This window comes from Bolinopsis microptera, chromosome 9 (genome assembly GCF_026151205.1).
Source record: "Bolinopsis microptera isolate Bmic1 chromosome 9, MBARI_Bmic_1.0, whole genome shotgun sequence".
Taxonomy (NCBI): domain Eukaryota; kingdom Metazoa; phylum Ctenophora; class Tentaculata; order Lobata; family Bolinopsidae; genus Bolinopsis; species Bolinopsis microptera.
Window position 1 is genome coordinate 16,810,846 of NC_087080.1, and position 24,681 is coordinate 16,835,526.

At 37.6% G+C, this 24,681-nt stretch overlaps 2 protein-coding genes, 1 long non-coding RNA gene and 1 other non-coding gene across 6 annotated transcripts; 2 read left to right on the forward strand and 2 right to left on the reverse strand.

The window, feature by feature from the left end:
* Positions 1-606: 606 nt before the first annotated feature.
* On the forward strand, positions 607-19,775 carry LOC134820517 (uncharacterized). Of its 3 annotated transcripts, none has more exons than XM_063830943.1 (17): positions 607-745; positions 2,229-2,290; positions 9,480-9,569; positions 10,258-10,353; positions 10,500-10,670; positions 11,110-11,248; positions 11,803-11,929; positions 13,448-13,528; positions 13,697-13,779; positions 13,938-14,116; positions 14,698-14,767; positions 15,591-15,731; positions 15,996-16,071; positions 17,055-17,221; positions 17,341-17,495; positions 17,633-17,869; positions 19,277-19,775. In XM_063830943.1, exons 2-17 carry the CDS (start codon positions 2,258-2,260, stop codon positions 19,442-19,444), a joined length of 2,013 nt encoding a protein of 670 aa, XP_063687013.1. In that variant the 5' UTR covers positions 607-745; positions 2,229-2,257; the 3' UTR covers positions 19,445-19,775. The 3 variants fall into 3 exon arrangements, with proteins under 3 accessions (XP_063687013.1, XP_063687012.1, XP_063687014.1); XM_063830942.1 differs by lacking the exon at positions 607-745 and adding an exon at positions 760-874 and having other exon boundaries at positions 19,277-19,528; XM_063830944.1 differs by lacking the exons at positions 607-745; positions 2,229-2,290; positions 9,480-9,569 and adding an exon at positions 9,841-9,930 and having other exon boundaries at positions 19,277-19,528.
* LOC134820939 (carbohydrate sulfotransferase 11-like) lies at positions 2,447-4,013 on the reverse strand. The gene has a single exon (XM_063831607.1). The coding sequence runs from the start codon at positions 3,553-3,555 to the stop codon at positions 2,590-2,592; it is 966 nt and encodes a 321-aa protein (XP_063687677.1). The 5' UTR covers positions 3,556-4,013; the 3' UTR covers positions 2,447-2,589.
* Positions 19,776-21,141: 1,366 nt separating the features above from the next.
* On the forward strand, positions 21,142-23,431 carry LOC134820520 (uncharacterized). Its single transcript, XR_010160895.1, has 2 exons — positions 21,142-22,757; positions 23,101-23,431. It is a non-coding gene; the product is annotated as an uncharacterized LOC134820520 (long non-coding RNA).
* Trnas-gga (transfer RNA serine (anticodon GGA)) lies at positions 22,982-23,055 on the reverse strand. Its single transcript has one exon. It is a non-coding gene; the product is annotated as a tRNA-Ser (tRNA).
* Positions 23,432-24,681: the final 1,250 nt, after the last annotated feature.

Consider the following 24,681-nt stretch of genomic DNA (forward strand, 5'->3'; position numbering starts at 1 on the left):
ATTTAATTTTAAATAGTTTTTACTTTGACTGAATTTAAACAACTCACGAGATGTTCAGACAATGCTGAAAAGTATTACAGATTGTAAAAACATGCTCGTAAGTCTTGCAACATACTTCCTAAGGTGAGGCTCTCCGAATTTCTGAAGGTAAAGAATTTATCAATGGATATATTTGAAGACGATTATAAAACAGTTAAAAAAGTTTGCATGTTATTGAGACGGTATATAAAAAGTAAATCTGTAAACCACAGAGGCAATATTACGTTTTTCAGGCCGCGGTTTACGAAGTCGATAATAATGCATAGTGTGATCTAGTTTGAACAAAGTTTATCTCGTATACTATGCATTACCTCAACCGGCGATTTGATTGTATCAAAGTTGTTTAATTAAATGCAATTCAATATGTTTGTAAAATTCTGCTTGATATGATCGTGTTTGTAAATCGCATTTAAACGAACAATTGTAAACAGTTAGACCACATTTACTCCTTATCGATCACCAAGATCTATTGTTCATGTTTCTGATGAAATTTATTTTTAGGTGAGCGACCGAAAACTTAATTGTCGCCCCAAACTTGCACACCTAAAAGCTGATAACGTTTTTAACAGTTAAAAGATGGCAATGGATGCCGAAGAGTGAAACGTGCTGCTAAATAGTGCAATAGCGATACAAACGATAAAGTAGCCCGACTCGTCGCTGGAGCAGCATATCAACAATCTCTTTGTTACAGCTCCAGTGTAGCTGTGTAAGCATTACTTTTATTTTAGACTACAATGTTTGGTTTGTTGTTTATACTTTGACTTGTCTGACTGACGTCTTGAGTTCCAACTTTTCGGTATGGACCGAATCCTTTGTTACGGTACTGATCTTCATGGTAGGTTCTTAATGCTCATACATTGAAAGTGACTCAATCTTAAATCTTCATTGTTTGTTTTGTTACATTTTTAGTTGTACAGGAATTTAATCGTGCTGACCAGGCTTCATTGCTCCATGCACTGTAGGAGATGATTTATCATCAAAGGAAGCTTTATTTTTAATAATTACTCAAATTTTGATTTATATCTCATTCAATATGTGAAACTGTTTTTTGTTACTTTTCGTTTATCGACATTTGAAATTCATTCGGGGTAAGTTTTTTGGCCTTTCAAAAATTGTGAATTTGGTGGTTTTTTTTTTCTCTACTTTTGCTATTCGTAATTTTCGTTATGGTGGAAATTGCGAGCAAATTTTTGGTTATTTATAATCTAGAATTAAAAGTTGGAAATAACGATGACACCAACGATTTCCCATTGAATTGTAATGTTTAAAATAAATCATCGCACTATATGCCAGTAATTCGTTTTGTTTGACCGTTCCTTACCTCAAAATTTAAAACGTCTGAACTATATTTATCATTGACCATTGACGTTTATACGGAGAACGTGACACGTACTGCTATTGTATTAGTGATTATGTACTAGTGCAGTCGTTATACTTCAAAGAGGAATTGCTTTTACTGAGGTTTATTTCGAACGAGTCTGTCGAATGATCGGATCTTGACTGATCTGCTTTGTATCCGTACTTCTAATAACAATATGAGCACCTCTTTGAGAAAAGACACGTGCAGGCGAATATTTTGGAAGGACTGAATATTTATTTCACGTACAACATGTTTTTGATCTTTTTAAATAGGCAGCTGATTAAGAATTTTCTTTATTTTTCCTTTATTGTTAAGGAAGGAATAGTTTGATCCAATAAAGATGCACCCACGCAACTAAGTTTGGTAAATGGGCGGCTACTTTACTAACATGGTACCACATGGGACCATACTGATTGACACATTTGTACCACCATTAATTAAATCTTAGTCACATTGCATTCAACGAACAAGATCAATTTACTTTATAATTACAAAAGAATTGAGTATCAATGTTCCAGGTTGAGTATTTGTTTCTTCCTCTCTCTTAGCGACTGGTATCTGGTGTTGTCCACTAGAAGTAGTATTTGTGGGTATCATGTATAATTATTATAACTCAGACCGAGTAGGGTTTAACTTAGATCTTAGGTTAAATAAGGAGAGACAAGTTGGCTTCCGATACGAAGGTATTTTTTGCTGTGTCATCAAATCCAATACTGTAACTGTACCTTGATAATCATTGAAATCACCCAGATCATGACTCATGAGACACCACATTGACTTTATTTGACTTAATCTGTTTCTATTTTTCGTGATTATATTATTTCCACAGGTAATTCCTCAAACCCAACCCACGGCAAGATGGTTCTGGCGGACAACTTCTCCATCTTCCAGGTATTTCCAGTTTCCACAAAAGAAAAGCGGACGCATTTTCTTTATAAATTACACTTTATTAGGAAAACACATTTTTTAGGAAAACAAATTTAAATTTTGGTATTTATTAATAACAATCAAAACATATCATATCATAAATAATAAAAAATAAAATGTAATTTAAAGTTTCTAGAAATCATACGTATCACTACGAGTTACTCATGCTTTTGAATTATAGGAGTGCGGATTGTCAGGTATTTCATTCATTCATACTTAGTCGGTTTATAAAGCTGTATATTTAGAACTCACTATTGTTTGAACTATAAAAGCAGAACGTAGATAATGGAAAATATACCGACGACAATACCAAGGACCCGAGTGCCGCATTGACTTTTCTGGATATTGTAGGGATTCTTCCTCACTCTAAAATGTGGATTGTAACCAAAAGCATTAAAGTCGTCCTTATACACAGCTTGTAGGTCCCACAACATATTCTCATCTAACTGTGAGAAGTAGTGAAAAACGAGTTCGTGAGGGTTGCGTCCCTTGACACTAGGGTTATCATGGGAACCTGCTATGTCTGGATACCGCGCTTCCTCTCCTAGAATCTTCAGCAGGAAATAATGATCCCGCTCCAACGTTTCGAACTTTTCTATAACTTGATACTTCTTAGAGCAGACATCACATGACTTGGTTACTTGAATCCAGTGAAAGTCTGGCCCCACCCTATTCATAAAGTTTGATATGATCAACTGCATAACCTCTTTAAAGGTAGCTCCCATAGGGTTCATATAAGGGTTATCTTTATCTATCTGTCTCTCATCTAGAGGTTTCAAACACTCACTCCTCGCCTCTTCTATCAGTCTTGCTTTCTCCTCGGGAGAAAACTTCTGTTCAGTTTTTCTGTACAGCTGGAATATTTTGACCATGGCCCCGTCTGGATTTGAGTACATACGACTGACACAATCCTTAAATTTGTTAGTGTACAAGCTGACTAACCTCTCGTAAGGGTGGCGTACTGTTAGGAACTTTACTGAATCTGCTAACCCACTCCTCAGATCACTCAGTGCTCCCAACCCATCAAACTCTGGTTGAACTTTACTCTGCTGCTTCAATTTAATTTCTAGGTTTCTAACTAAGTGATCCGTCATTAGTTTACCCAACGGACAGTAAGGGTCCTGATCAGTCTTAATCCGCCATTCATCGTACACATGTGGAAGGTATATTTTACAAAAGAACTGTTTCCAGTTAGTACTCGCCGCTTTGAACACCGGGCACCAACCCATCCTCAGTTCTGGGAAGTAAAAGATAAAATCTTGCTCGTATCTTCTGATCCCTGCACAACTCTTTTCGAGAGTTTCAAGTCTCTTATCAAAAATAGCTTGCGTTCTGTTGTGATAACGCTCAAACTGAGATACCTGATCAATATCGGGGTCAAAATAATCCGGTAATATGTCCTCTGTGACAGATGTATTTTAATATTAGGAGCATCATAAAGCCAACTCACAGAATCCTGTTTTATTGTCTCAGGTTTAACGAAACTCTGAGTAACACCTTTATTGGACTCAGGTTTATATGTAACACCCTGAGTAGTTACACTGTTTCTAGGCTTGATGGTGAGAGACAGGTTAACAGAACTACTGTACCAGTGTAGTAAAGTCAAGAGAGAGAGTAAAGTTGTTATCATCATAAAGCTGGTCCTCGTCCGGCATCATACATCGCATATCAAATACTGGAGCTAATAAAATGTTGGTTACTTAGCAATATCAAATACTGGAGCTAATAAAATGTTTAACGGGTGATACTCGTAAAATATCTGTTCCATGGACCGTCGACGAGTCCAACTCGGCGCGCGTCCTGGTTGGTTATAAACCTACAAATAAAATGTTGGTTACTAGCAATATGTAACCACTGATTCAGAATATCATAACTATTTTTACGACAAAGAAAAACGTGAACTACCATCTCACACAATCCATCTTCAACAAAATAGGAATTTTGGCTCTTCCTAATCTCATTGCTAAAAGCTGTCTAACTTTGATGCACAAGGTTTATACGGGAGTAGCACCATCGAGTATCTGTAGTATATTTGAAAAGTCACCGCTTAGACAAACGGAAAGGAGAAATCCAGTATTTTGAAATTAAGTTCAACAGATTACGCATCACCGATTATAGCATTTCTAACGTAGGACCACGATTATATAACAACACGATAAACGAAATAAATAAAATCCTTCCCTTCAACGTACCTAAGTTACAAGATAAGTTTATTAATTCATACAAGGACAACATTGTACGTTACTTACTGGACAAACAAAAACTTGACATAAAAAACCTTTCGTGGACGGACAAGAACTTTGTCCTTTACAACTTTTAAACAAAATATTAGCAAAATATAACAGCTGTAAGAATCCTAAACGTTAGTGCAGTCAAATAAATGAACTGCGATAATGCATTTGACAGTCAGTCACTGCAATTTATTCTGCAACTTATTTTTCAACTTTCACTGCCACACTTAGGCTTATCTTGCCTACACTTTTTTAACGAAATTCCTTGCGCAACGCGTATTAAAATTACGTCTTGGATTTCTACCGCTTTGATAAAAATGACTACAAGAAGATGGGGAGATAATATTGTTGATTTATATAATATAGATTATTTATTCTTTAGTCCATTTTAAAATGTTGGTTACTAGCAATATCAAATACTGGAGCTAATAAAATGTTGGTTACTTAGCAATATCAAATACTGGAGCTAATAAAATGTTGGTTACTTAGCAATATCAAATACTGGAGCTAATAAAATGTTGGTTACTTAGCAATATCAAATAAAATGTCGGTTACTTAGCAATATCAAATACTGGAGCTAATAAAATGTTGGTTTATACTTAGCAATATCAAATACTGGAGCTAATAAAATGTTGGTTACTTAGCAATATCAAATACTGGAGCTAATAAAATGTTGGTTACTTAGCAATATCAAATACTGGAGCTAATAAAATGTTGGTTACTTAGCAATATCAAATAAAATGTCGGTTACTTAGCAATATCAAATACTGGAGCTAATAAAATGTTGGTTTATACTTAGCAATATCAAATACTGGAGCTAATAAAATGTTGGTTACTAGCAATATCAAATACTGGAGCTAATAAAATGTTGGTTACTTATAGCAATATCAAATACTGCACTGGAGCTAATAAAATGTTGGTTACTTAGCAATATCAAATACTGGAGCTAATAAAATGTTGGTTACTTAGCATTTTAGCAATATCAAATACTGGAACTAATAAAAAGTTGGTTACTTAGCAACATCAAATAAAATGTCGGTTACTTAGCAATATCAAATACTGGAGCTAATAAAATGTTGGTTACTTAGCAATATCAAATAAAATGTCGGTTACTTAGCAATATCAAATACTGGAGCTAATAAAATGTTGGTTTATACTTAGCAATATCAAATACTGGAGCTAATAAAATGTTGGTTACTAGCAATATCAAATACTGGAGCTAATAAAATGTTGGTTACTTATAGCAATATCAAATACTGCACTGGAGCTAATAAAATGTTGGTTACTTAGCAATATCAAATACTGGAGCTAATAAAATGTTGGTTACTTAGCATTTTAGCAATATCAAATACTGGAACTAATAAAAAGTTGGTTACTTAGCAACATCAAATAAAATGTCGGTTACTTAGCAATATCAAATACTGTTCCTCCGATCCTTTTGGCTTTGCCAAGTCTATGCTTGCGGTCAGCCCTCATTTTCCCCGATCCATGACTCGAAGGCACAAAAGAGTCAAGCAAGGACAAGAGTTAGCTTACCTGGGGACCTCGGGCTATTACATGTATTATAAAGCAATGAAAGGCATTAGTTTGGTCAAATCAAACGGAACATATGCTATCAGACTTTCAACTGACTAAGGCAGGGTTAAGACAATCTCGACGCTAGCAACGATCCCCTTTTACATAGTTCCACTAAAATGATAATTTAAGATTAGATATGTATAGTAATAGGTAAATAAAGTAAAAATGTAATAAAACGGTAGGGATAAAGTATATTGAAACGTAGTCGACACGTCATAGAACGAACTGACCCAATAATTTAAACTAATAGATCTCCCGCGTAATCTCCCGCGCAATTCTAAGACTCCGATTTGCGCCGCCGCAAAGTTATTATAAAACTAAATTCAACACGTGCAACAAATATATCGCAACAATAGAAATAGATGCCAATAGGTCAAGCTATGGCATTAAAATATTTCCACACCCAATACCAAACTTATTCTTTAGCCCATGCCTCTTTACCACAGATAAGTATATTTTACTAAGACGATCCCGTCTAAAACCCAACTCAATTAAATCATCAGTAAATTTCAAAACCCTATCAGAAAAAGCAACAACGTTATTACAAATCCTAGAATATCTCACAACCTGTGAACAGTACGTGCCATATAATACACTACTAGCTTGATTACTCATCAAAGGTTGAAACTTAACCACTTTAAAACCAAACTTATCCCTTTTATCATAAACTCTACAAGAAAACTTCCCCTCTCTATTTATCGAAATATCAAGATCTAATACATTGGCGGCACTATCTACTTCATTTTCCTTATTAAGAGTAAGTGAGTCTGGATATATTAACTTAAAATATTCCTCTAAGTAACCATCAGAGTTAAGGGTAGTAATATCATCTATAAGTCTAAATGTATTATTTAACTTCTTTACAATATAGTATCTATTTTTATACGTACTATCTAGGAAACTGTTCTCAAAATACCAAAGTGTTAAGTTAGCAATATATGGACCAGGGTTGATTCCAATAGGTACACCGATATGTTGCCGATATAAGATCTCTCCTACTTTAAAGTAACAATTATCCAGTAGAAACTCAACACATTTAATCAACTTAACTTCATCAAAAGCCACAGTCCCATCTCTAAAGCTATTAACCCAAGCACACCCTTTATCTTAAACAGCTATAAACTTCTTCCTACTATTCCTAAAGGCTAATTTAACAGTAAACTTGAGAGCATCCTTGATATCTTTATGGGCTAAATTCGTGTATAAAGTAGAAAAATCAAAAGTTTGGATGTTTCTCGCTAAGCTATTATCATTAATTTTATCTAAAGCTTCTAAAATCGACTTATTATTCAAAATGACCCAATTCCTATTCACTCCTGTTACTTTAAACAACATGTTAGTATATCGGCAGATCTCTGAATAAACAGCCTTTAAGGCTAAAGAAATCTTTACTGCCAAGGGCTTAATACTACAATTAGCATAAGAAATAACATACCTAAACTTTAAAATTGGCTTATGAAATTTAGGACTCGAAAACATGTGAGGCAAATTATCAATATTAGAATCTACTTTTATCCCAACGTCTTCTATGAACTTGAAAATATCTCTGTTAATATCACGAACATCATGCTCCCCACTAACATCATCAATACCCTCATTAGATTGACACTCTTGTATAATATCACTTAAATAATAATGTTTACAAATTATAGCGACGTTCTTAGTTGCTTTGTCCACCGGACATAAAACAAAATACTTTCTAATAAACGCTAATTCTTCACAAGCTTTATCATTACTAAACACAGATTTCCGTTTAAGCTGTTTAGGATATTTCATTTTAAGAGCTTCAGTATTCTTCTTAACAATATCACTAAATACATTAAACCAACCATTTAAACATGCACTATCGATTTTCTCTTTCCTACTCCAAGGTTTTAAGATTTCTTTAACATTATCTATTACCGAATTACAATTCTTATCAAAATCAATCGTTTTAGGTTCTTTATAAGAAGGACCTTTCTCTAACAGACTTCTCAAGGCGTCGTGCTTTACAAAATTAACATCCCCAGTCACAACATGACCACAATCCTGATTTACGAAATCAGTAAACATATGACATTTGCATTCTAAAGGTTCAGTGTCTCCCTTAACAACGTTATTATAATTAAATAACTTCTTAGAAACATTATCAGTACCTTTATATACAACAGTAGGTTCCTTAATGTTACAAAAATTAACAAACGATTTCAAACTAGGAGATCTAAAAACTCTAGGTAAATTTAACATTTCAATACCCTTGTTCACAAAATCAATAGAACATAAAACTTTAGGCTTACGGACGCTCTTACTTTTATCAGTTCTCGAGTTAAAAGGTCTAATTTTATAAGTGAATAAGTCCATTATAATACAATGTATCTGAGATCTACTAGGGTCTAGGTTATCAATTTGAAAAACTTTATTTAAATAGCTCTCTTTAAGTTTAACTAGTGTAGACTTATTTAAAGGAAACAATAATTTACGTAATAAAATATTAACATCACTGTGAAAAGGTTCAACAACTAAACGTAGTAATTCACCCAAAATATTGTCAATATCAAACTGAGATAAATCGCTTTGCTGTCTATCAGCCCAGGATCTCTTTCGAGAACTATCTTTACAAGAAATAAATTTAGCATATTCACAATTATAACTATCTTTATTTGCTAAACTATCAATCCTATCATTAACCCCATAAGGAAATTGTGTTATGTTCGGCGGAATGACAGGCTGAGCGCGGCCCAGTAAGAGTTAGCGAACGAGTTTTTTTTGTATATGGTAGCGCCAATATGTCGCCCACGTTCTTAACTAGCCTGCGCAAAGTTATTTTGCGAGATATTCTGAATGAAATAATTGTTGTCGCGCCAAGTAAATTGTTAATTTCACCATGCATGATATAATGTACGTATCCCACTGGCACTAATTGATAGCATATTGTTATTGTTGTTGGTATTAGAATTACTATTTTGCACAGATCCGTGTCAGGTTGCATAAACAATAAAGTTAAACAATAAACATACGGTTACACGATTTTCAAATTCAATATGGAATTAACTTATTAACTGGGCGGCGCTCGGCCTGTCACTCCGCTATATCTGCATGCTTATAAACAGCAAAGACTTGGGACCCAGGTTATATTAATATAATAAAATAAGCCATCACGGATCGGGAAATTGAGCGGCCATTCACAAAAGAAAAGCATTTCTTGTTCTCTTTCAGATACAACTTTCTCTTTCAGGTACTGCTTTCTGTTTGAGTTTAACCTTCTCCGGATTTATGGGTTTATGAATGGACTAGTTACACTATTTTACTGTCACGTGACGTCATCACACTATTTAGCCAGATCTTTAAACTAGTTCCTCTCCCAGGATGTGTACTGTGGAGGCCCCCTCTCTACCGACCACTCCAAGACTTACCGCAACACCCTCGCCATGTCTCCCCTCAAATCCTTCTTAAAGGTATGATATCTTCAGTGTGGTCAGCTGACCACTCAGTCGTACAAATAATTACGGAATTGTTCAATGTTTGGACTCATTTCCAATACATATGCCTGTTAAATTTTAATCAATTTATAATGATATTTCTGAACTGAATATCGATCTTCATGATTTGATCATACTGCTTAATCGTAAATTTGAATGTTATAGATTTGTGCTTGCTTGTTTACTTTTCCATCGTAAAACATGTTCTGAGACAGGAAATCCTGGTCTTGTTACTTGTAGAATCTACTTTGTAGTTGTTTTGTTGTATTCTCATTATCTCTTTCTCCTTGCACTATCCGGACCCTGTTCTTTATTGTAAAGCAGATCTAAACGTATGGTAAGTCTCCCCCAGTCCTCACATGTGCCCTCATTTCCCTCACATGTGCTGTGTGCACTGCACGTGTCACACAAATACCTCAACACAAGTTTATGAAACACAGCTATAAGAAGCTGTGATGTTATTGGGACCGGAAATAGCTATCTTAGAGTGAACACTTTATCATTCTGGAGATGACAATTGTTTGTGATTGTGTCATTCAAGTTAGAGGCAATCAAAATATGAACAGTTCTATTTATGACTCCTCATAAACGTTGACTATCATATCAATACATCAAGTCAACATTAGAGTTGTACGCTTTAAGGGATAACTGTGAGCTATTGCAGGTGAAACGAACGATACAGCTGATAGGCAACACTAACCTGAACCTGGCTTTCAGACAAATAGACAATATGGAGCGTCTCGCCATGTCCGAGTACCAGGTTTTAAACTTCTTCTTAAAATAAAAAGTTTCTTGTTACTTTCTTTTATCAAATTTCAATACTTTCAAACAAATGTTGCACTAGTTTACTTAGAATATTGTTTAATTTTGTACTGTTTATTTGGAATTATCAAAATGGCTCACTAGGTGTACGAGAAAAAACAAGAGAAGACGATGGAGCGAATATCTCGTAAATCCAACAACAAACGCTTGCGGAGGTTAGAGAAGATTATCACAAAGAACCCTTTAGATGAGGATGAAGAGGAGGACTCAGATTCTAAGAGTTCTCAGAGATATGTTAGAAAGAGACGGAGAAAGGTAAGTTACAGTACACTCCATCTCTCGCTCTCAGGACAGACTGTGAGTCACCTCAGACTGGCTTGCGGGAAGCTTTAAAACAAATAACAGTTGCGCACTATATTAGCGACAAGAGAAACGCCATTGTTGGACGTGAGGAGAGTGAGGACTCCTCAAACTACATTAAATTAATTTCTTCTGTAATGTCCTCAATAAATGTAATAGAATTGTAGTGTTGTAATTAGCTTAAAACTGTATTGTATCAGCGCATGTTACACATTTAATCATACAGAAACCGAAAAAAAATTATTGTATTATCATAATCCATTTCGTTATTCAAATAAAACATTATAATGTAATTATATATTTGTTGTTTAATCTTCCTGTCGACTTAACAAAAAGACGCGGGTTGGATGGAAATAGTTATCCTCAGTCCATAACGTCTTCCTAATCCGTGCAGATGAAAGCTAGAAAAAGAGCAGGAGCGGGTGGCACCTACATGAAAAGACTGAAGCTAGCCTCCGACAGTCTTAAGAGTACTGACCCTGAGTCCAGTTACGGGACTGTCCTCAATATGGACTCCTACCTCGCGTTTAAAGGTCTTACGCTTGAAATATAACACTCAATTTCCTGAAATCACGCAAAACTTGGTTTCGGTTTTTTATTTTTCGCTTTCAGAGATCATTCACGCATTACATAAGCCAGATTTTAGCCATTTTAGACCCCCTACCCCCAGTGGCGTAACGAAAGGCCCTGCTGACCCCGCTGTGCAGGGGGGCGCCGTCTTAGGGGGGCGCCAAATCGTCGTTTGAATGTGGGACAATTTCGAAAACTTAACTAAAGTACTAGCAAAACTGCGCGTTTTGCTCTAGATACACACTTTTTTAGAGATTTTACCGGCGTATTCTCTAAAATCACCTAATTTGTTCAATTTTAGGGAGGGGCACCAAAAGGGGAGGGGGCGCCAACAGGGGGGCGCTTTTTTCGGCAGGGGGGCGCCAACAGGCAACGTTACGCCACTGCCTACCCCTTTGTAAGCCACTTTAAACATAACTATTGCGTAAAAATTGCAGAAGGGGGAACTTTTCGTAATACTTGAACGATCCCTAGCTCAATCCGATCACTTTGAAAACTAATGAGAAAACTTGTTCAGACTTTTCCGGCTCCAAAGCTGGGAAAACCAAAAAGAAAAGTCGGCGGAAAGGGATGGTGTTGAGCAGAACAGAACAGAAAGCTATCGAGAGCACAGCTAGAGAAACGCTAGACAAGCTCTTACCAAAGTAAGTTGTTGTTTTTGTTGAATATTTCTAACATATTCATTATTCTGGTTCGCTTAGCTATTTAATTTCTAGAACCAACTCGTCGAACTCGGATCCCCATCTTCAGGCTCATAAGAATATATTTCCCGTCTGGATTCAGTTATTAAACTGAATAATAAGTACTTTTATTTTTGTGGAAAGATAGAACAAACCTTTGATGAAATGAGAACTTTGCAAGCATATTTTCAATTTTGATACATTTACTTATAGTTATTAGTTATGGCTTGTAAGCTGTTCGGACAGCACATGAGTTTTTGACTTTAAAGTTCATTGTGGAAACTATCTAAGCAAGTTTTATTTTTTCATTGTTCGACCTTGTTATATATAGTATGGTATCTAGACCGTCCTGACCAAGTTGTCAAGCTGTGGCTGATACCGCTGGCTGGTACACTGGTGCAGCTGGCTGGTACCGCTGGCTGGTACACTGGTGCAGCTGGCTGGTACACTGGTACAGCTGGCTGGTACCGCTGACTGGTACACTGGTACAGCTGACTGGTACCGGTGGCTGGTACATGCTGGCTGGTACAGCTGACTGGTACAGCTGGCTGGTACAATGGTACAGCTGACTGGTACAGCTGGCTGGTACACTGGTACAGCTGGCTGGTACCGCTGGCTGGTACACTGGTACAGCTGGCTGGTACACTGGTACAGCTGACTAGTACACTGGTACAGCTGGCTGGCTGGTACATGCTAGCTGGTACAGCTGACCAACATGAAACAGCTGTCGGTATAATTTATGGCAAGCTTTCAGCCCTCAATCTGGTCATGGCACGAAATTTCTAAATCGGCTCAGTTCAATTAATTAATTTAGTGGAACACGATCACCTCCGTTATATTGCCATGACATGTTTAGCATGCTTTTCTGCCTGATATAGGAGATGAAAGTGGTTATTGTGTGCCTGTGCACTCTAGGATATCACACTGTGACCGCTTAACACAGACCGGTCGTATGTGTAGCGAGCACTTTAGCAATGTCCTCCGAACACATGGACAAAAGGAAATCGCGGCATGTGCGGAATCGCGATTTTTCCCATTATTTGCGACAAATCTTATATGTATAGTCTGTTAAAAATCGCGGTATCGCGATTCTTGGGCAAAATAATCGCGATTTTCTTTTGTCCCTGTCCGAACATAGATCTGGGTGTGTTATCTTCAGCGCCTTAAGTGTTTAAGAGTTATCCATCTTTTTAAGAGTTGTAGAGATTTTAAGATTGCTCGACAATTATTACATGATACGTATCTTTAAAATAGTCTAGATTCACTATTGACTGTGAATCATGTGCTGCGGACAGCTAGAACTATATAGTTCGTCCACAATCCACATTGTTGAACGCCGGAGAAAAACGTTATTACAATTTACTGATGCTTGCTCACTTGCTGTCGACATATTTGAATTCCGATATCTATATTTTATCATTATTGAAGTTTATTGAGAATAATGGCACTACTATTTTGCACCGTTGACACTGCTGTATTTAGATGGAAAGGCGAAAAATCGCCAAGTTCGTTGACAAACGCAGAAATTGAACGAAAGAAGGAAGATCTGTTTCAAAATATTGGGTACCTGAAATCTCTTTTTTATTTTCGTAGTTTCATTTCAGCATACTGATATTAATCGATTTTTTCACATATGACTATGTGTCTAATCTACATATAATAAGATGTATTAAAAAGTTTAAAATTCATTTTTGTTTAACAATATTTTAAATTTTAGATTTTGTTTTTCAGGGAACTTCACACCTCTCTGTCAGTGTCAGAGCTTCTAGCACAACCGAAATGGCGCCGGGGATTCAGACCGTCTAAAGTTATAGGTTAGAGACACTTCCTTATCTTCTCATTATTTGGATCAATTGTTTACTGTAATTGACCTTCGTTGACTTTTACAGCCAGTTCGAAATGTTGATTGATAACTTGTTGGTAATCACTAATTAATAATTACATGAGCTTACTAACTATCCTATCTGTAAAGCTGAGACCCCAGATAAGAAGCCTACGGTAAACCTGGGGACCACTAGGATTAGGAAACCGTCAGCTGGGTTCGAGACAATCTTCACTAGCTCCCGACCCATCCCCCTTCCTTCTGCAAAGAGAGTCATTCCTAAGTTCCTCAACAGAAGGGAACTTCTTGAAAGCAATCAGCTCTACAAGGTGAGGTTTCTGCAGGATTACACAGGATTACACATATTATTTGATGGGGTGTGCCGGAATGTGTGTATTTTTTTTGAAAGTTTGTTTTTATTAAATAAATAACAATTCTTTTTACCGTTCACTGAAACTCATATCTTTGCCTGAAATGGATTGCTTGACAAAATACCAAAGAAATAGGATCTTTCTAATAATTAATCGTTAATTAAAATTGAACGCACATTCCAGGAAAATATGAATTATCAGTAAATCCGGCACTTGGCACTTGGCACGTGTCCGAAAAAAGCCACTTCTGATTTGTCGTGAATTATTTTAGCATGCAGCTCTTAATAATGCAGAGGCTTCGTTAAGTTTTACCGATTTTGACATTCTTTGTCGACTCCATTGCAAGCATATCATAAGATATTTCTCCTGAAGCACCAATAAGATTAATTTCTATAAGTTTGTAGTTCCCTTCAATGATTCTCCTCTATGTTGATTTATACTTCGTAATATCTCCATTCTCCACGAGGTTATGTTAATTTGTTACTTTAGAAAATAAGACGAGTATGCTTTACAACGAAATACTTATCGCTCACCGGCAGTTAACACGCGACAGCAAGACGAGGGAATTGAAAATAGACGAGGAAATCGCGCTGCTGGGATCTTATGCCGGTTAGAAAATAACACTCAGAGTTTTAGAAAATAACACTATCCTCAAAGTTTTACTTTTAGAAAACTTGATCTGTATATCCAAATGTTTGACGTGTTGAGCTGGTTACACGAAGATGCTCCGTAGATAACGTGTCTCCCTGCAAATGCAACAATGTGGTCTAACTATCATCTAGCGTATCTCTTATTTTCTCTTCAAAGAAATTATTTTTAAATTAATAGGATTGTTCTTTAACCTCACTGATTCTAACCTGCACATACTAACGTGAGTGTGACGTCGCAATATCTCACGTGAGGATGGTCTCATACTCAGAACCAGCATTGTATTTCAGTGTCTAGTTTACTTCGAGTCTAGTTTAAACTCAACACTTCAACAACAATCGTTTAATTCACACTATCTAACTTTGATCTTGAATTTTATTAATTTTCGGAGTGCTGAAATGTTTCTGAAAAACACAGTACCTTATTCATTGACCGGCCGGGTGTAGAATATTTGCCAGGGCCTGTGAGATCTTATTGGGCCGGGGGTACAACTGCAATATTTACTGAGGCCGATATTTGTAGAATTCTGCCTCTTTGCTACCTGCCTTTCTTGTTTAAATTTCAAGAAATTTTCGAAATTGAAACTATAGTTAAGTTTATCAAATATTAATTCAGAGGGTCTATGACTAAATGAAAGAGTAAGAGGACATTGCGACTGTCATTCCCCAATAACTATGACTAATCAAAGAGTCTAAAAATTGAAATTTTGCAATTCCGAGGCCGTGCAGCTAGATCATATGATACATATTTACTTAGAGGCCCGTAAACCTCACCCCCACACCAGGTATTACAAGATACAACTACCTCCGTGATGGTGACGAGAAACTGAAGGAGAAGAGACTAGAGTACAACAAACAACTGGACAAGCTGCACCGCCGGAAGCTCGGCCTCAAGAGATCCTGGATAAACGTCGTCAGCAAGCGAAGTATTTTAAACTCTTCCGTTTGTTAAAGTTCTATAAGTCTGTGTTTTTATCAAGCTAGTTTTTACGGTAACCCAAACAATCTCACACTCTGACTCAGAGTTGTAGTCTCGTTGGTATCCTAATCTTATTGCTCTGTTTTCTCTGAAGCAGCCATCATGTTTAGACACTGTTTTCTTTGAAAGTTTGAAGTAGTCATCATGTTTAGACACTGTTTTCTCTGAAGCAGTATCATGTTTATACCCATCAAGACTCAGCCACCCCCAGGGAACAGTCTGGATCCCAGGATGGGTCTCCCTAAGAATGCCCCCATGATGCCTCTTATTCCTAATCTTAGAAAGAGGTGCGTAGTTCTATTTATAGTACAGTGTATAGTATAGCCTCTTATAGCTAATCTTAGAAAGAGGTTTGTAGTTCTATTTATAGTACAGTGTATAGGTTTGTAGTTCTATTTATAGTACAGTGTATAGTACAGTGTATAGTACAGTGTATAGTACAGTGTATAGTACAGTGTATAGTACAGTGTATAGTACAGTGTATAGTACAGTGTATAGTACAGTGTATAGTACAGTGTATAGTACAGTGTATAGTACAGTGTATAGTACAGTGTATAGTACAGTGTATAGTACAGTGTATAGTACAGTGTATAGTACAGTGTATAGTACAGTGTATAGTACAGTGTATAGTACAGTGTATAGTACAGTGTATAGTACAGTGTATAGTTCAGTGTATAGTACAGTGTATAGTACAGTGTATAGTACAGTGTATAGTACAGTGTATAGTACAGTGTATAGTACAGTGTATAGTACAGTGTATAGTACAGTGTATAGTACAGTGTATAGTACAGTGTATAGTATAGTGTATAGTATAGTGTATAGTATAGTGTATAGTACAGTGTATAGTACAGTGTATAGTTCAGTGTATAGTATAGTGTATAGTACAGTGTATAGTACAGTGTATAGTACAGTGTATAGTTCAGTGTATAGTATAGTGTATAGTACAGTTTATAGTACAGTGTATAGTACAGTGTATAGTACAGTGTATAGCATAGTGTATAGTATAGTATATAGTATAGTGTATAGTATAGTGTATAGTACAGTGTATAGTACAGTGTATAGTACAGTGTATAGTATAGTGTGTCAGACTCCGGGGCAGTGAGATTCTTAGTTTTTATCAGATTGATGTTTGTTATAGTTGCTTGACTTAGTAATTGGTTGTATTCACTCGAATGATGGTGAAATGGGGGGAGGGGGAGGGGGGCAAAACGGGACTTTTGATGACGGTAAGTTAGTTCATGTAACACCCATCAACGCTTACCCTTTACAGAATAAACAAGTTGGCACGAGTAAAGAAAGCTGAGAGGAAGACCAACAACCTCTTCCTGGATATTTTACGGAAGATTGATGAGAAGAATGAAACTGCAGATGAGCCAAGAATCTCGGATGAATCTCCTACTGGTAGTGGGGGTTCAGCTCCCCCTGATGTTTACCGCCGTAAGTTAAATGCAGTCTTTGGTTTCTTAATTCTTATTATGTGTGATAGGGTAAATTATATATTCGAAATTTCTTTAATAATATTATATATTGGTAGTAATTATGATATTATATTTCAGCGACTCCAAACTTACTGGACTCAAGTCAAAACTCAGAGAGATTGGTCCTTCCCGCTTTGATAAAGACTCCAAGAACGCCAAGAACTCCACGAAAATTAGAAAGCCAAGCTTCTTCATTGAACTCAACTTCGTTAAATTCGACTGAAGATTTTCAGGTGAACCGAATATACCCGATCAGTTCTTCCAGAAGTTTCATAAAAACTAACTTCGTATTTGTGCACAAATCGTTCTAACCGTACCGTTAACCTTGTGTCCGTCTAGAATCGTTTAAATAATGTTTATTTTATTACAGAAAGCATTTAACCTACCAACCAAAACCCCGGGTGAGCGTCGTCTTGAGACTGAGAACAAACGAGAACAAAAACAGAAGACGGGACTTAAAAAGAGGGGCTCCAAGATCACTCTACCATCCATTATAACAGCGGTTAAACCTGCCATGGCGATGAAACGTGAACGTTCCATCGTAACTACAAATAACCACTTATCCACTAACCAATTGGCCGTCCCTGTACATTCGCTAAACTCAATGGTTGGTTTTTTGTCTGTTCGTGTGCACGTTTGTTTGGCAGTCTATGTGGATTTATTATTCAATAAGTGTTTACTTTTATGTATTTATCTCGCGAATACTGCATGCTAACGGAAGAAGTTTAGTACAGACAGATCCGTCTTTAAAAACCGATTTACCGACACAACACCTAGTGGGACTTACTAGTACTAGTTATATTGTGCGCGCTTTCAACATGTTCTCCCTCGCCTCTATCTGCATTCTGTCTCCATTAATGTTACTCTGCATGTTCGTTACTAAGCATAATGTTACTCTGCATGTTCATTATTAAGCATAATGTTACTCTGCATGTTCGTTACTAAGCATAATGTTACTCTGCATGTTCGTTACTAAGCATAATGTTACTCTGCATGTTCGTTACTAAGCATATCCAAGCAGACATATAACTATCCTCCTAATATCAAATCCTTTATCCTAACCCAAGTTTCAGATTGGGTTATCCCTAAACGAGCACCCTGCCACCACCCTGCCACCCTACCACCCTGCCACCACCCTGCCACCCTATCACCCTGCCACTAAAGTTACATTCCAGGACAATGTCTGTGAAGCCAAATATGGGGATAGTGAGAATTACCGGGGAGTTAAATTAAAAAACTATGATCCGGCCACTAGAGTAGAGTTTAAGGACGATGTGTTCAGCTCCTCCTCGTCTTCAAGCCTCAGTTCTGAAGACGAGAACTTGGCTGACTTGATGGACCAATACTACAAGAACTACGATAGTGATGAGAGTTTTCATATTAGAGCTATCAGGAAATCCTCTTGTCCTCCGACACTGAACTAGACTGTACGGGAGTGCTCCGCTAATGTCATCTATAACTAGTAGTAGATTATCAGCAATTGATGAATTCGAGGATTTATTTTCGTTCTAATATGATGCCATAATGATTCTTGTCCTGATGAAAAATCCACTATTATTATTAGAAATTGTCGATCCATATCCTTGATCAAAGCATCAGTTATAGATCAAGATAACAAATAGATCAAATCGCTTACAAATTAAGCAACCACTAATGCTGATTAAGCATTTTCATTTAATCTATAGTTAATCTTATAGTTTGATCACACTATATAATATGTAATCACACTCGGCACTATGTATGTTATTGCAGTGATTTGGGGTTGTAACTGAAGCATGAACTTGCTTCGCTTTTGTATGTGCTGTGTAAATATTACATGTTGTAGACAAAATCAGGTTTTAGTGACGCTTGGTGTGTTTCTCCGTGTTGCTATGAAAACTTAAGCCACTGTGGAGTTTGGAGTGTGGACTTCACTTTTATTTGTTGCGGCACGAACTGCTCCATTCTTGTTGAATGTTGAAGCACGACCAGAGAACTACTGAAATATCGAGCCCTGTAATATCCACCGTTTCAGTCGACTCCTAACCTTCCCGAAAGAGAGCCCAGCAGCGGGGAACGCAGATCCTCGATACCAGACCTCAAACCTCAGCTTACCTCCGAGGATTTAGGCTTTAAGATGAACATATTCCTCAGCGGACTATCGTCAGACTCCAAACCAGGCATGCCTCCCGTAGTCGGATGAAGGGTTTAGGAACATTATTATATTAATGTGGTCTGGTGGTCAAGATACTGTGCAATAACCTGGAGTTCAGACCCTTAATCTGGAGTTCAGACCCTTTATCTGGAGTTTAGACTCTTAATCTGGAGTTCAGACCCTAAATCTGGAGTTCAGACCCTTAATCTGGAGTTCAGACCCTTAATCTGGAGTTCAGACCCTTGATCTGGAGTTCAGACCCTTTATCTGGAGTTCAGACCCTTAATCTGGAGTTCAGACCCTTTATCTGGAGTTCAGACCCTTAATCTGGAGTTCAGACCCTTAATCTGGATTCTGGAGTTCAGACCCTTAATCTGGAGTTCAGACCCTTAATCTGGAGTTCAGACCCTTAACCTGGAGTTCAGACCCTTTATCTGGAGTTCAGACCCTTAATCTGGAGTTCAGACCCTTAATTTGGAGTTCAGACCCTTAATCTGGAGTTCAGACCCTAAATCTGGAGTTCAGACCCTTAATCTAGAGTTCAGACCCTTGATCTGGAGTTCAGACCCTTAATCTGGAGTTCAGACCCTTAAGCTGGAGTTCAGACCCTTTATCTGGAGTTCAGACCCTTAATCTGGAGTTCAGACCCTTAATCTGGATTCTGGAGTTCAGACCCTTTATCTGGAGTTCAGACCCTTAATCTGGAGTTCAGACCCTTAACCTGGAGTTCAGACCCTTTATCTGGAGTTCAGACCCTTAATCTGGAGTTCAGACCCTTGATCTGGAGTTCAGACCCTTAATCTAGAGTTCAGACCCTTAATCTAGAGTTCAGACCCTTGATCTGGAGTTCAGACCCTTAATCTGGAGTTCAGACCCTTAATCTGGAGTTCAGACCCTTAATCTAGAGTTCAGACCCTTGATCTGGAGTTCAGACCCTTAATCTGGAGTTCAGACCCTTAAGCTGGAGTTCAGACCCTTAAGCTGGAGTTCAGACCCTTAATCTGGGATTAATACCCTTAATCTGGAGTTCAGACCCTTAATCTGGAGTTCAGACCCTTGATCTGGAGTTCAGACCCTTAATCTGGAGTTCAGTCCCTTAATCTGGAGTTCAGACCCTTAATCTGGAGTTCAGACCCTTAATCTGGAGTTCAGACCCTAAATCTGGAGTTCAGACCCTTAATCTGGAGTTCAGACCCTTAACCTGGAGTTCAGACCCTTAATCTGGGGTTCAGACCCTAAATCTGGAGTTCAGACCCTTAATCTGGAGTTCAGACCCTTAATCTGGAGTTCAGACCCTTAATCTGGAGTTCAGACCCTTAAGCTGGAGTTCAGACCCTTAATCTGGAGTTCAGACCCTTTATCTGGGATTAAGACCCTTAATCTGGAGTTCAGACCCTTAATCTGGAGTTCAGACCCTTAATTTGGAGTTCAGACCCTTAATCTGGAGTTCAGACCCTTAATCTAGAGTTGAGACCCTTAATCTAGAGTTCAGACCCTTGATCTGGAGTTCAGACCCTTAATCTGGAGTTCAGACCCTTAAGCTGGAGTTCAGACCCTTAAGCTGGAGTTCAGACCCTTAATCTGGGATTAATACCCTTAATCTGGAGTTCAGACCCTTAATCTGGAGTTCAGACCCTTGATCTGGAGTTCAGACCCTTAATCTGGAGTTCAGTCCCTTAATCTGGAGTTCAGACCCTTAATCTGGAGTTCAGACCCTTAAGCTGGAGTTCAGACCCTTAATCTAGAGTTCAGACCCTTGATCTGGAGTTCAGACCCTTAATCTGGAGTTCAGACCCTTGATCTGGAGTTCAGACCCTTAATCTGGAGTTCAGACCCTTAAGCTGGAGTTCAGACCCTTAAGCTGGAGTTCAGACCCTTAATCTGGAGTTCAGACCCTTGATCTGGAGTTCAGACCCTTAATCTGGAGTTCAGACCCTTGATCTGGAGTTCAGACCCTTAATCTGGAGTTCAGACCCTTGATCTGGAGTTCAGACCCTTAATCTGGAGTTCAGACCCTTAAGCTGGAGTTCAGACCCTTTATCTGGAGTTCAGACCCTTAATCTAGAGTTCAGACCCTTGATCTGGAGTTCAGACCCTTAATCTGGAGTTCAGACCCTTAAGCTGGAGTTCAGACCCTTAAGCTGGAGTTCAGACCCTTAATCTGGGATTAATACCCTTAATCTGGAGTTCAGACCCTTAATCTGGAGTTCAGACCCTTGATCTGGAGTTCAGACCCTTAATCTGGAGTTCAGTCCCTTAATCTGGAGTTCAGACCCTTAATCTGGAGTTCAGACCCTTTATCTGGAGTTCAGACCCTTAATCTGGAGTTCAGACCCTTAATCTGGAGTTCAGACCCTCAATCTGGAGTTCAGACCCTTAATCTGGAGTTCAGACCCTTAATCTGGAGTTCAGACCCTTAATCTGGAGTTCAGACCCTTAATCTGGAGTTCAGACCCTTAATCTGGAGTTCAGACCCTTAATCTGGAGTTCAGACCCTAAATCTGGAGTTCAGACCCTTAATCTGGAGTTCAGACCCTTAATTTGGAGTTCAGACCCTTAATCTGGAGTTCAGACCCTTAATCTGGAGTTCAGACCCTTAATTTGGAGTTCAGACCCTTAATCTGGAGTTCAGACCCTTAATCTGGAGTTCAGACCCTTAATTTGGAGTTCAGACCCTTAATCTGGAGTTCAGACCCTTAATCTGGAGTTCAGACCCTTAACCTGGAGTTCAGACCCTTAATCTGGAGTTCAGACCCTTTATCTGGAGTTCAGACCCTTAACCTGGAGTTCAGACCCTTAATCTGGAGTTCAGACCCTTAATCTGGAGTTCAGACCCTTAATCTGGAGTTCAGACCCTTTATCTGGAGTTCAGACCCTTAATTTGGAGTTCAGACCCTTAATTTGGAGTTCAGACCCTTAATCTGGAGTTCAGACCCTTAATCTGGAGTTCAGACCCTTAATTTGGAGTTCAGACCCTTAATTTGGAGTTCAGACCCTTAATCTGGAGTTCAGACCCTTAATCTGGAGTTCATACCCGTAATCAGAGTAATCACTGAGTTTCTGACAATGTTTGAGGCTCCGTAGCATCCATAACTGGAAAACGTTTTTAATGATAAAGATATGTACACACACTATGGTTTATTCGAATCCCAACCAGACTCCATACTAATATTTATAATTGGAAACTTTTAGTTTTGTTATTATAGCTATTATAGCTGTGTTAGTTACTTGCCTAGTTAGTAACTTGGTAGTAACTTGAAGTTACTACCCGTACCCTATGATTACATGGCCGCTACCCTATCATTATATCATTCATAATTTGCCCTGTACTACGATTATAGTTTACCAATATACCCGTATAGTATTGATAGTGAATTTTTATACTGGGGTGGGAGATAAGTGCAAGTATTATGGAATACTCGTGTATCTGTACACATATGGTACACACTTAAGCACTTCACTCCAAGGGTAGTCTAAATATTGCATATTTTTGTATGATTTTGTTGGGTGGTGTGTATTTGCGAATAGAGCTCAAACTTCGCATCTGAATTAGTGAACAAGCATATCGGAAAAATCAAGGCACTGGGACTGGACCGGGAATTGAACCCGGGACCTCCAGCTATCCGGACTGGTGTTATAACCGCTAAACTACCCAGGCCCTAGATACCCTGAAATTTCCAACGACTTTGTTCACGTAATCATAGCTATTGATAGTGAATAGCATGATAATATCACAGTAGTAGATTTACCTGCTGCCTGAGGCTAGGTGAGCATACTAATGATATTAGTATATAGATAGTATATAGAGATCAGTATCTCCCTGTGTGAGAACCACCGTAGCGGATCCCTCATATTGGATATTAGATTGGATCTGGGATTGGGTCCCTTATTTTGAAGCTGTACGGCTTGATTACTGATGGAGTTGTGCTTGTAACTGCAATAATTGGGTACTTCGAGTATTTTATTCGAGCTGAAATCGTTTTGTAAAGTTAGCTTTTGCATGTTTTTGAATTAGTTCATAATTATTGTTTGAAATACTGTTGTTTTCCTCGAGACTATAAATAGATTCGTTGACGTTCACATATCATGACCCTCTGCCACTGTATTTGGTTAGTAACTTGAGTTTACTATAGTGCCATCTACATTCTACATTATACATTATACATTCTACATTCTACATTATACATTCTACATTATACATTATACATTATACATTATACATTATACATTATACATTATACATTCTACATTCTACATTCTACATTATATATTCTACATTATACATTCTACATTCTACATTATACATTCTACATTCTACATTATACATTATACATTATACATTCTACATTCTACATTCTACATTATACATTCTACAAGTATTATAACGTTATTTTAATCGGCAAACACATACAATGCGGTGCTTACTTGCGTTTTGTTATGGCTATTAGCGGGCTGTTAGAGGGCTGTTAGAGGGCTGTTACAGTGTTACCGTAACAGCCGGCTAATATCCCTCTGACAAACAAGTCGGCATTGTACTATTTTCCTTTTAATCATTGACACCGTCAATTAAAGACTGGGAACAATTTGCACTTTTGTACTTTAATTAATTCCACCTGTACAGTGATATCAAGTTACAACTCAATAGTGATCCGGATAGTTTACTCAGAAGCAGCAATAAAATGTTAGCCAAGAAATTGATAATGAAGAAGGAAGGAAGCCATGACGCTTGGTTAGGTAGTGATAGCACTAGTATGTACAAGGCGCGGTGTTCAATCATACATTGGTACAGTTTTAAATATCCGTAGATTAATTAATCTTGGAGCAATCAGCTATATTGAGCGCTAATTGCTTTTGTTCATCGGTTACAATTTTATTACCACCAGTCCAGAGATCAAAACTTAGAGGTATTTCTCGAAATTTTGTATATATTGTGGTATTAGTATTTTTGAAATATGCTACTTCCAAAGCCTATTTTAAAGTTGCAGCCTCATTGTTATCAAGAAGTCCTTGCCAAACATAGCTTGTTGCCTGTTTTGGTACTCTTTTTGTAGCTGCTGGTCTCCCAAGTTTATATTCAAATTTTCATCAAAAATTGAGAAAAAATAGCTGAGGACTGAAAATTATGAGCCGCAACACCATATTTGGGCATGCGCACCAAATTTGATAGCTTTCAGCCCATAAATTCGTCATGTATTGATCTTTTTGAATGAAATTCAATGTTTATGAAAGGTAATGTTTATAGCTCAATATCTCTTGAGATGTGAATATTGTGGACAAAAAACCGT

Bases quoted from the DNA above. Each gene is read 5' to 3' on its own strand.
- LOC134820517 (XM_063830942.1), top strand. From the start codon at position 838: ATGGACCGAATCCTTTGTTACGGTACTGATCTTCATG. The intron at 15,732-15,995 runs GTATTTTAAACT...AGCCACCCCCAG, and splicing joins AAACGTCGTCAGCAAGCGAA to GGAACAGTCTGGATCCCAGG. The intron at 17,222-17,340 runs GTAAGTTAAATG...ATTATATTTCAG, and splicing joins TCCCCCTGATGTTTACCGCC to CGACTCCAAACTTACTGGAC.
- LOC134820939 (XM_063831607.1), bottom strand. From the start codon at position 3,555: ATGGGTTGGTGCCCGGTGTTCAAAGCGGCGAGTACTAACTGGAAACAG.